General features: G+C 40.0%; 1 protein-coding gene across 2 annotated transcripts in view; it reads right to left on the reverse strand.

The window, feature by feature from the left end:
- DHRSX (dehydrogenase/reductase X-linked) overlaps positions 1 to 13,080 on the reverse strand; it is a 766,480-nt gene that overhangs the window by 159,426 nt on the left and 593,974 nt on the right. For both annotated transcript variants that reach the window (XM_082244855.1, XM_082244854.1), the window contains exon 5: positions 8,942 to 9,149. In XM_082244855.1, coding sequence (XP_082100981.1) covers positions 8,942 to 9,149 — 208 coding nt within the window. The remainder of the gene's footprint in view (positions 1 to 8,941; positions 9,150 to 13,080) is intronic.

A 13,080-nucleotide genomic window follows, 5' to 3' on the forward strand; every position in this document is an offset into this window, starting at 1 on the left:
TTCCTCCTGAGTGCCTGGGACTAAGAATTGTGTCATGCATAGTAGGTATCGTCACACACCCAAAGTGAGAGCATTCCTTGTTCCCAAAGTGAGAACATTCCTTGTTAACTCTAAATTGTTGAGCTATAAAGGCTTTCAATTAGCTACCAATGGACAATTTGGTGTACATTGTTTTTTGCCGTTTCACTTGACATACTGAGCTTGGACATATTTTGTACCTATTTAATTGACATAATCTCATCTTTTATATTTTACCAAAAAATGGGTATTATATTGTGTTTGTCTGCACTAAAATTTAATTGAGTGTACTATAACACCCTCCTAATGTAGAATGCTAGGTATATCTAGTTCTTGGCTCCTTCTGCATTTAGGAGAGCATTAATAATTTGCTCTGATCTGCTCATGGTTTTACAGGCTGGGAGTTTGATTGTTCCCCCTGCCATTGGGAGATGCTTCCAGAGCTTAGGGCAGGAAATTCAGACAGCTGGCCTAAATATTTACCAAGCCCTGGCTAATCCCTGGGGAGGTGTGCCCATAAGGTGGTCTAAGAGGTGGTAAATAGCCTGGAGCCCTGAGAAGACTGTCCTTTTCCTTGTGAGGGAAAGTTCTGATAGCTTCGGGGGATGGCTTGCCCCTGAAGCATCTTTTGGACTAAGTTGCTGTTCGCTGAGTCTCGGCTGTGGCAGGGCTGGGACCTGCGACTAATTTGAAACTGGATGCAGGATTTCTCCATCAGGGAATCGGGTTAGGAAGGAGAGTGTCACACACTGTACCGTGTCCAGAAGAAGCAGTCCTCGGGACTTTTGAGTAAGAGACTCTGATGAACCCCCTTGACTGGGCAGCACCTCAAAAACTGCACTGGACCTAAAGCTGTGCAGTCATGTGGGGTAACCAGATGCCAAAGTCTTGCCACAAGGTCCCCAACTTTGAGGCCTTAGACTGATCCAAAGCTACCTCATGGTCCCAAGCAGTGAGGATTTATAATGTGCTTTATCTACAAGAAGAAGGGTGTCCTTTGCTTATTGTTACTGAGCATTTTGGAGTATCCCATGCACTGTTCCCTCTCCTGTTACAAGTTCTGCAAGCAATAAATTACAAAAATACCCCCTAGACTGTTTATTGGAGCCAGAGTGAGTGGACTTGTGTTTTGATGAACAGGCAGACTCTACACTACTGGGGAAAAAACAAGGTAACTTCAGCAGCTCCTACGGGTTTTGCTACAGTATTTTTTCTTACTGAAAACATAGAGTTGATAAAAAGCAGCACAATTATCTTGTGGCATAAAATAATTACTGCTGCCAATCTTATTCTACACGGTCTCTGCTTTCAGAAATATAAATAGTGTTTTGGTGGCTTTAAGTAATCTTCAGGCCTAAAAATGTGAATTTTTAAGAAAGGCTCCATCATCAAAAGGTGTAAAGGACAACTGCACCAAAGGAAACCTGGGAAGATAAAATAAGTACTATTGGCATATATACGAACTAGTGTTGTCTACTGTGCCATTTACTTTTATACCAGTCCTTAGCAAAATTCTCAGTTGTTAAGAGTTGTCTTGGTGACAACACACATCTTCAGCAATCTAATGCAAAGTGACATGTGTTTTTCTCTGCTCCCAAGGTCACCAGCTGAGATAGGTGATTATAGTAGAAACAAATCCTGAAGCACTCATCCACCTTTCCTATACCATGAGCTGTTAATGAATTGGCCATGTGCTGCAGTACAGGTAGCACTGACCTAAATGTCCTTATAATATTACTATCAATCTTTTCATTCTTATGTTTTATTTGAACAAATGGTGAATGATTTAGCTGCAACTAGATACTGTATCTCCAAAAAAGGATATTATAATTGTTCTTTAATCTTCATTTTTAGAAAATGTATGTATCATTCATTATACATTAAAAAATATACAGCTTTTATACCAACGGTATACATTTTGTGGGGTGATTACATGCTGGATACAGCTGTGGTAATCCCATCTAGAGATTCTTAAAAAGGGTAGTTAGGACTACAAGAGTCAAATAGCGTGGGGAAGATAATTTTTACAGTAAATTCTTCCTTCATTACATAATTCAACTGTCTTCGTTTATACATTTACAGTTTTAGTCCAATGCAATCTAATGAGCAGAAGGGTGGTCATTTGGTCAAGATTTTATGGTAGCCTTGGTATGTAGTGAGATTTTGTTTCAGGGAGCAAAGGGTGGAAGTAAAGGTGGGAACAAAGCAAACATTCTGTGCATTCACATGTTTAAATATACAGCATATAATTAAAGTGGACCTGTGACTAGACTTTGGACATTCAAGTATTTACATATTCTTAACAAACAGTAAAAGAGCTTTAAAACAATCCCTCTAAACTCTGGAGCTGCTTGAAATCTGAAGTAATTCATTCATAAAGATCCTCAAAGATAACAAGGAAGACTCTAAAGTTGTGTTTCAGCTATTTTCTAAATAGAAACTAATAGGAAAATAGCTGAGATTTGAGGGTCTCTGCTGTGAACTTTGATGATGCATTTCTTCTCAATGCTTACAGCTATGGAGGTGAATAAAAGGCTTATTTTGAAGTATGGAAAAGGTGTAGCAATTAAGCAGTTCCCAGAGGAGAGAAGTGCACATTCTATAGCTGAGATATTGGGTGCTTTTCTAAAGTGTTTTTACCTCTTGTTTAGACTATGTAAACACTTACAGTCAGGTCCATAAATATTGGGACATTGACACAATTCTAACCTTTTTGGCCCTATACACCACCACAATGGATTTGAAATGGAACAAACAATGCTTTTACTGCAGACTTTTAGCTTTAATTTGATGGTATTTACATCAAAATCAGGTGAATGGTGTAGGAATTACAACAGTTTGTATATGTGCCTCCCACTTTTTAAGAACAAGAAAAATCCCCTAATATTGGGACTTTCAAGGCACTTAGAAATTCACAAAAAGTAATACAACATAAGTAAATTTTATTGTAAAGAAAATCAAAAACATAAATATGAATAAATCATTAATTTTTTTTTCACAAGCAGTGTGTGCCAGTTATACAGAATGTTGATCAGAAAAAGAGATCACAGCGATTGGAACCCGATGCATTTCGAAGTAAAATGACTTCTTTTTCAAGGGTAAATCTCTGGTTACTCTTATTCACTGCATGACTGAGAAATTGACACTGCTGCTTTAAAAACAAGAGGTCCAAGCGACATTCTGCCTGATGGATCATGGAAATCACCTTATGATTTGAGAGCTATGGATTTACAGCATTAGGTCAGGGAATGCATCACACATTGCCAATCTTGTGGACGGCTGGAGTCCAATATAAGAGGAAGCCTTATATTTCACCCAGGTTATGGATCTCCCAATCAAAGTGCACAACAACCATCTGCACTGTGAAGCACCATCCAATGGGTTCTAAACATTTGGCTGAATATGAGCAGATAATATTGCCCGAAACATTTCAGAATTCATCCTGCTGCTTTTGTCAGCAGTCACATCATCAATAAATACAAGAGAACCAGTTCCATTGGCAGCCATCCATGCCCACACCATGAAACTACCACCACCATGCTTCACTGATGAGGTGGTATGCTTTGGATCATGAGCAGTTCCTTTCCTTCTCCATACTCTTCTCTTGCCATCACTCTGGTACAAATTGATCTTGGTCTCATCTGCCCATAGGATGTTGTTCCAGAACTGTGAAGGCTTTTTTAGATGTTGTTTGGCAAAATCTAATCAGGCCTTACTGGTTTTGAGGCTCACCAATGGTTTACATCTTGTGGTGAACCCTCTGTATTCACGCTGGTAAATCTTCTCTTGATTGTTGACTTTGACACACATACACCTACCTCCTGGAGAGTGTTCTTGATCTGGCCAACTGTTGTGAAGGGTGTTTTCTTCACCAGGGAAAGAATTCTTCAGTCATCCACCACAGTTGTTTTCAGTGGTCTTCCGGGTCTTTTGGTGTTGCTGAGCTTACCGGTGCGTTCATTCTTTTTAAGGATGTTCCAAGCAGTTGATTTGGCCACACCTAATGTTTTTGATATCTCTCTGATGGATTTGTTTTGTTTTGGTTTTTTTTCAGCCTAATGATGGCTTGCTTCACTGATAGTGACAGCTCTTTGGATCTCATAGTGAGAGTTGACAGCAATAGATTCCAAATGCAAATAGCACATTTGAAATTAACTTTGGACCTTTTATCTGCTCCTTGTAAATGGGATAATGAGGGAATAACACACACCTGGTCATGGAACAGCTGAGCAGCCAATTCTCCCATTACTTTTGGTCCCTTAAAAAAGCGGGAGGCACATATACAAACTGATGTAATTCCTACACCTTTCACCTGATTTGGATGTAAATACCCTCAAATTAAAGCTGAAAGTCTGCAGTTAAAGCACATCTTGTTTGTTTCATTTCAAACCCTTTGTGGTGGTGTATAGAGCCAAAAAGATTAGAATTGTGTTAATATGGATGCCGGAACGTCTAACTCCAGCAACCCCTACTTGTGACATACAGTGGGCCCCCAAAGACTTATAGGGGCCACTCCCCGGATACAGATGCTGCCTGCTAAGGCAGCCTGTCTGTCAATTGTCTATGTGCCAAATGTGAATGGCACTCTAATGCTAACTCACATCCTTAATTTCTCTTTCTCTACTGGTATCTTCCCCATCTTTCTAAAACCTCTAAACTAGAATGCTTTGTTTAAAACCCTCTGAGCTATCACCTCACTAACACTAACTTTCTAAACTCCTTACAGTCTGGCTTTTGCCAGCAACACACCACAGAAACTGCCCCTTCCAATACCATCCCATTGTCGACAACGCCCAAATGTATCTCTCTCTCAATTTTAACTTTTCTTCTTTTTTTTATTATTATTATTTATCTTTTGTTTATCTCTTTTTTTTTACTATTTGATGTACTCATCCAAATTCTTTTTTCATTGTCTCACTTTTCATTTCATTTGCTTTTTTTATTGTGATTTATAACAACACTCTCTCATATTTGTTTATTACTAGCTTTTCACATTTTTCCCCCCCCACTGCAGCTTTGGCTTATAGCTAGATGGCACCTGTTTTCACCTTTTATCACAATTTTCTCCCTGCGGTTAATGATAAATAAATGTTTTCATCCTGCTCCCACCCTATAACTAAGCCCCCGGAAGGAGCGAAATGCATCAGGATGTGTGGTGTGGTGGAGACATGTGGACTTAGGTTGCTCCTTATCATTTGTTCACCTGGGCTGGTTGGGAGTAGCGGTGATCCTTTCTTCTTTACATTTACTAGCCCTCTGGATTGGTATTAGGATAAGCCTGCACCCCATGTTCTGGAACACAGGCATATATTTTCACCTCTACTTAGAGTGGCACCAAAAGCAATATAACAAGTCTCTCTACTTCTCAGCTCACTCCATTGGTTTCCTTATGACTTACTAACTGACATATCAATATGGATGTTACACTACTTCTTTTAAATTACTCCAAAATTAGCTTATAATATTTGATCCAGATCAGTAGCATGACTTTAATCCCACTACTCATGCTAATGTGCTAGGTGTAATTCTGAGCTCTGACCTCTCCATTCAGTCCTACACACAAACGCTGTCCTAATATTGCTGTCTTAACCTCCCTAGCTTATCCTCTTTTTAAAGTGGTTCTAAAGCCTAAACATGTTTTACCTTAACACATTTCTTGCATTAAGGTAAAAATAAGTAGGTATCAGTATGGCCCCCTAACCCCCTCTTATACTTACCTGAGCCCTTACTGAATCCAGTGCTCTGCCCATCTGTAGCAGCTCTACCCGCTCTCACAGGCTCAATGGCCTCCATTGCTGTCAGTCGAATCCTGTGACGAGGAAGCAGGCCGAGCTGCACTGTCTGTATCTATAGATGCAGATAGTGCAGCTCAGGATCAAGCCCCCAGGTGTGTCACCATATAAAGTGGTTTGCTTTTTTGTCACAATGAGAACAGAAGGAGCCAGAAGCGCCAACGGGGGCTTCCAGAAGAGGAGGATTGAAGCCGCTCTGTGCGAATCAATTGCACAGATTAGGTAAGTATAACATGCTTGTACTTTGCGATTTTAAAAAAGAGGCCATAACAGCGCAGGAATGTACAGATGTTGGAAAAGGGAAAGGGGGGGGGGGGGGAGAGAAATCAAAGTTTTTCTCTATAAAATCTAGGATAGTGTAGGTGTAGAGAACTTTTGGATATGACAAAGGAAGGGATCACACCTTATAGAGCTAAAGGGCACTCCAAGGATAATGTGAAGTCAAGTAGTTGACAACGATTCAGACTGCTGGTGTCAGGTCCCTAATGGGGGACACTGCAAACCACTAGAGATTTGACATGTTGCACTGCTGGACTGAGGCAACTCAAATTAAGGCACCAAGAAAAAAAACTAGCTGCAGGCAGCAGAAGAGGTTTATTTACCAGAGGTAAGTCATTATGATGATCTCAGTCTGTATCCAGGGCAAACCTTTCAAAATCACAGTAGTTCAAGCTTTTGTACCAACCTCTGATGCTGAAGAAGCTGATGTTGACTGCTTTTATGAAGATCTACAACACTTTTTGGAACTAACTCCAAAAAAAAGATATAATGGGAGATTGGAATGCTAAAATAGAAAGTCAAAGCATATCCAAAAAAACAGGTAAATTTGGGCCTTGGAGTACAAAATGAAGCAGGACAAAGGCTAATAGAGTTTTTTCAAGAGAACATACTGGTAATAACAAACACTCTTTTCCAGCAACCAAAGAGGCGAATCTACACATGGACATCACCAGATAGTCAATATAGAAATTAGACCATAGTTACATAGTCAGGTTGAAAAAAGACACAAGTTCATCTAGCTCAATCAAAAAAAAAAAAAAAAACAAACAAAAAAAAAAAAACATACAGTCAGTCAAAACAAGACTGTGGTTCAGACCATGAGCTTCTTATGGCAAAATTCAAGCTTGGATTTAGGAAAGTGGGAAACATCACTAGATATTTAAGATATGATCTAAATTGGATCCCTTGTGAATACTCAGTGGAGATGACAAAAAGATTTAAGGGATTTGATCTGATAGAAGGAGTGCCGGAGGAACTATGAAAGGAAGTGTGTAACATCGTACAGGACGCAGCAATGAAAACCATCCCAAAGAAGAAATGCAATTAAGCAAAGTGGCTATCTGATGAGTCTATACAAATAGCTGAACAAATAAAGAAGGCAATGGAGAACTGGGAAAATATACGCAACTGAATGCAGACTTCCAAAGGACAGAAAGAAGAGACAAAATTATATTCTTAAACAATCAATGCAAAGAATTAGTTGTTTAAAACAACAGAATGGGAAAAACTAGAGAGCTTTTTAAGAAAATTGGAGATATCAAGGGAAAGTTTTGTGCAAAGATGGGCATGATAATAGACAAAAAAGGCAAAAAAAAAAAATAAAAGAACTATATAAGAAAGATCTGAATATCCCATATAACCACGATAATGCAGTCACTGGTCTTGAACCGGATATCCTGGAGAGTGAAGTCAAGTGGGCCTTAGAAAGCATTGCTAATAACAAAGCTAGCGGAAGTGATGGTATCCCAGCTGAGGTTTTTAGAATCCTGAAAGATGATGCTGTTAAAGTGCTGCACTCAATATGGCAACAAATTTAGAAAACTCAACAACGGCCACAGGACTGGAAGAGGTTTGTTTACATTCCGATACCAAAGAACAGCAGCACCAAAGAATGTTCAAACTACCGTATAAATCGCTCTCATCTCACACGCTAGCAAGGTTATGCTGAACATTCTACAAGCTAGGCTTTAGCAGTATGTAAACCGAGAGCCACCAAAAGTTTAAGCTGGATTTTGAAGAGGCAGAGAAACAAGAGATTAAATTGTCAACATTCGACAAGAACGGGAGACTTCTGGCAAACCTGGTGGCGTATTCTAGGCTCCAGACCATTGTCTCCCTGGTTCGGTCGGCGGCGAGGAATGTCACTTCAGACCCTGACGAAATTCTATCGGAATTCCGCACCTATTACGAACGCCTGGGGTCTCTCGGAGATTTGTCTTTGCCATAGTTGTCTGAGGAGGAGGCTGCCTCCCTCCATGTGGACTTCTCCCTTGAGGAGGTGGAGGGGGCCATTCACTCTCTCCCTCCCGAGAAGACCCCAGGCCCGGACGGCCTGCCAGGGGACTGGTACAAGATGTATATATCTGACCTAGCCCCTAGACTCTGTAGCCTGTATAAAGCTTGCCTGGAGGCTGGAGCATTGCCTGACTCCCTATCCCAAGCCCACATAGTCCTGATCTTAAAGCCAGGAAAGGACCCCACGCTATGTTCAGGGTACCGACCAATTTCTCTTCTCAACTATAATTTGAAAATCCTCACAAAAATCCTTGCACCATCCACCAGCAAAATTAGTGAAATTCCATCTCAACTTCTTTATACAGGGTTGGGTCATTCAGAAGCGATGCTTTCAATTGCCAGGGGTCTGCATGGGGCCTAGACCAAAGGTCTGTAATCAGTGTTTGCACTGGGGAATTATTGGACCAAGGAACGGATATTAGTAGTATTTTGGCATCAGTAATAAACGAGGGCATAGGAGAAAGCATAAATAGGTGGCCTATGTCTGGGAACGAGTTATGTACATGGGAGAAAAATGTATAATCCTATGTGGTGAGGCTACATTCCCTCCAAATATCTATGAATTTTTTACTTTTTGTTAATTTTCTTTTACTTTTTGTTAATTTTCTTTTTTTATATGGGGTAGGGATTCTCCTAATAGGTGGACCTTGCATTTACATGCAAGATGCATTTAAAGGCATGCAAACATTCCCAGAAAGATACCTGGATTTCAATGAAGTAACATTTTATTTTACCTTCCAATATGCACATGTCTGCCTGTACATTATTAGTGACGGTTGAGTGAGTCAACAAAATAAGTATTGTTGATGAACAGTGCTTCATTAAAATTATTTTACCTTGTTTGTAGGTCATCAAAGTTCAATTCTCCATTAAAATGGGTGGCTGATGATACTGTAACAACACGAGCATTAAAATCACTGGTTCCAGATTTCCGCATAGTATCCAGCAGGAGGTGTGTCAGCAGGAAATGGCCCAGATAGTTCAAGCCAAAGTGTGTCTCAAAACCATCTTCTGTTTTGCTTTCAGGTACCAGCATCACACCAGCTACCAAAGACAAAAAATAAGCTAGATAAGCTAGTATATTTACACAATGTTAACACAATGTAAATACATTTTAATATAGGTCAGCATAATGTTGGTCTTCACAGAAATGCACTCAGCTTTTACATTTCCTCTTCTAGGTTGACAACACAGTGCTTTTGCTCCACTGAAATTTCAAGAAATGGTTTGGTTTTAGCCTCATCTTTGTAACATAGGGGTAGGTGTTCTGTAGTCCAAGGGAAAAACTGACAAGGCTGATATAACTGAAGCATGCACAGGACAGCTCTGGGTTTCTGACAAGATCAAAGGGTTTTTTTTTTGCACTTACTGAACAGATAAAATAAAACACTGTCAATTATATATTTACAGACCAAAAAGAAGTGCATGGGAGAAGTTCTTTGATAGGGTTCACATCTACATGGTTACACTAACACATGTTAAGGGCCAGTTCACATTCCTGCGAGTGCGCCGATCGCATGTAATTCGGAGCGCACTGCTCCTTCATTACATGCGATCGGACGTGCGGATGCGAATTCAGCCATACACTTTGTATGGCTGAATTCGCACTGTATCCGCACCAAACACGCACATGACCCTTTTTTCCAGCCGCATCAGGATCGGATCGCACAGTGGTTCACACTTGTGCGATCCGATCCTGTGCGAACTGTCAGATCGCACTGCGATATGCGATCAAACTGGGGGTGTCGTTAACATTTCATTGACACCCCCTGCGTATCGCATATGGCAGTGTGAACTGCCAGGGGTGCGTTTGCGATGCGGGAACAGGCTGCAAATTCGCAGCCTTCCCGCATCGCACAAGTGTGACCCGGCACTTAGACTATTCGATATGCACTTTAAAGCTCTCTAATAATACAAATAGTCAAACAGTAAATCATGTGGCTGTAACTCATGAGAGTTGAATTACTGATAAAGCATGGTCAATTTAATAAAGTGAATGTAAACTGAACTCAGCAACTAAGGTTAAGCTGTGTTTGTTTATTTTTATTTCATTTAGCTAATCATGTTCTAGCAAAAAATCCAAATGTGTATTTTTTTCCTCACGTATGGCTTGGTATTCATAAGTTTCCACTTTATTTATTAACGTTATTAACGCTCAGTTTGCTAAGTAAATCAACCCCAGTAAATAAAGCATGCAGGCAAGGTCTAGAAATTAAAATTTTGTTTTGTCTAAAACAAGGGTCTTCAAACTTTCCGAAATAAAAGGGCAGTTTATTGTTCTTCAGAATTTAGAGGGGCCGGACTGTGGCCAGTGGGAGTAAACATTGTCTCATTTGGTATTGAGGGAGGAAGAGTGCCCCATGGTTGCTATAAATAGAAGAAATAGTGCCCCATTATTGTTATCAGTGAAAGGAATAGGCTCCATTATTGATATCAGTGGGAGGAATAGTGCCCCATTCTTTATGTCATTGGGAGGAATAGTGCCCCATCATTGGTATCAGTGGAAGGAATAGTGCCCCATTATTGGTATCAATGGGAGATATATTGACCCATAGTTGGTATCAGTGGGAGGAATAGTACCCCATTGTTGGTATCATTGGGAGGAATAATGCCCCATCATTGATATCATTGGTAGGAAGAATGCCCCATCATTGATATCAGTGGGAGGAATAGTGCCTCAGTGGGAGGAAATGTGCCCCATCATTGATACCAGTGGGAGGGATAGTGCCTCATTGTTGGTATCAGTCGGAGGAATAATGCTCCATCAGTGATACCAGTGGGAGGAATAGTGCCCATTGTTGGCATAATTAGGAAGAATAATTCCCCTATTATTGGTATCAGTGGTAGGAGTAGTGTCCCATTAATGGTATCAGTGGAAGAAATAGTTGTATCATTGTGAGGAATGGTGTCTCATTGTTGGTGTCAGTGAGAGAAATTGTTCCCCATTGTTGATATCGGTTGTATACAGTAGTGTCCCATGTCCATGGGAGGAATAGCCCCAGAGGGCCAGATAAAGGTAAACAAAGGGCCGCATTCAGATCCCCCCGCCCCCCCCCCCCCCCCCCCCGCGGTTTGGAGACATTTGGTCTAAAAGACAAAATGAAGAAGATGTGAGAACTAAGTGACGGTGGTGTGATGATTACTGGTGCTAGGTACAATGCTTGCTGCATCTCAGAAACTTCTGACCTTCTCTAAACCAGAGAGAATACTTCAATAACATGAACCATCCAGTAAACAGCTATTCTATGGGAAAAATATCTTAATAATGAAAGAGGACAGAAGAAAAAAGCTTGTCCTGTTAGGCAAATAAAAAGTCCACGACCTCTTTAAAAAAGACTCCTCAAACCAGTGATGTATAGAAGGTCACTCCTACACACAAATCAAATCATAGAGTGGATGGGTTACAGCACAGAAGAGCATATCAGGTTGCACTCTTGTAAGCTACAAACAGGAAAATTAGTTAGCAAAGCGCATGAGATAACCAGGTGGATCAATACATTGACAACAGATGACTGGAAATGTTTAATGGTTTTAGAAATCTTGATTTTGATTATTTTTAAATTCCCCACAATGATAAAAAGTAATGCCCTCACGTTATAATGCTCCCCTCTGAAACCACCTGCCGATATGTACTGTAACTGTAGGAGCGCCGCTGCTCGGTGCCACATTACTTTTTAAGTAAATAGTAATGCCCTCACGTTATAATGTGCCCCTCTTGACCCACCTGCCAATATGTACTGTAACTGTAGGAGCGCCACTGCTCTGTGCCGCATTACTTTTTAAGTAAAAAGTAATGCCCTCACATTATAATGTGCCCCTCTGGAACCACCTGCCGATATGTACTGTAACTGTAGGAGCGCCACTGCTCTGTGCCTCATTACTTTTTATCATTGTGGGGATTTTAAGAATAAAATAAAATCAGTAAAAGAAAAAGGTGACAAAGAAAAGGAGTGACCTACCCTGACAGTATATTGAAATTCTTATATAAAAATTAGGGGTCAACAATCATTGGTGAGTGAGACCCCCGGTGGGGGGATTGTGGTAGAAGTACAGAAGGCTGCCTTGGAGATCAAACTGAGCACCAGACTATCTGAAACAGTTGTGTGTTGGCAGTAGTCACTTTATGGACTATGAACTATTTGTGTGTTGGCACTTTTTGGGCACTTGATGCACTTTGTTATACATTAACTTTGTTATTGTTGGTCACGTTTGACGACACATGAGAATTTTATTGGTTATAATAATACATTGAGTATTGAGTAAGTATTGGAAAAGCTCTGCTCCATTTTGTTTTATAATCTAGTTAACACAGTGTATTACGTAATGTTCACGGTTTAGAGCAGCTGCTAGCCACTAAGTAATTCAGTTCTCATCACTTTTTTAGCAAATTTTACACATTTGTTTTGTTTGTATCATTGAGCAGGTGATGATCACATTATTGAAGTCTAAAAGTATACCTGAAATAAAGAAAGTATAGTGCCTGCTGCTGTTTTGCTGTCCTATTTACTGAGATCCTAGATGACTTTAGCTTCAATGCCAATGAGTCACAGATATTTTAGAAAAATATCAGAATTCCTTATTTCTATACAACATCCAGGTCAGAGACTCAAAAAGAATTGATGCCAAAGCATCTGCCTGACATATCAAAGATTAGTGGTATGCAAAGCCATGTTATGACCATATAAAGATCTTTTTTTTTTTTTTTACAGATATGTGCATAAACATATGTGCTTGGATCGCCAGAGCACAATTTTGTCTGTGGCGGAAGGAAGAGAATGCTATCAGACCTCTACTATTAACTACACATCTGGCAATCGAATGCAATATCATGAATATTTATGTAATTAATCCATAAAGAATTTATACATGTGGAATTGATGGTTGATCTGACACAATCAAATGCCACTGGTGAATAATTCAGTGAATCAGTTCTGTAATACAGTTTTTTCAGAGTACATCTGTAGATAAGCATATG

The sequence above is a fragment of the Pelophylax lessonae genome, assembly GCF_965119305.1.
Source record: "Pelophylax lessonae genome assembly, chromosome: 2".
NCBI lineage: Eukaryota > Metazoa > Chordata > Amphibia > Anura > Ranidae > Pelophylax > Pelophylax lessonae.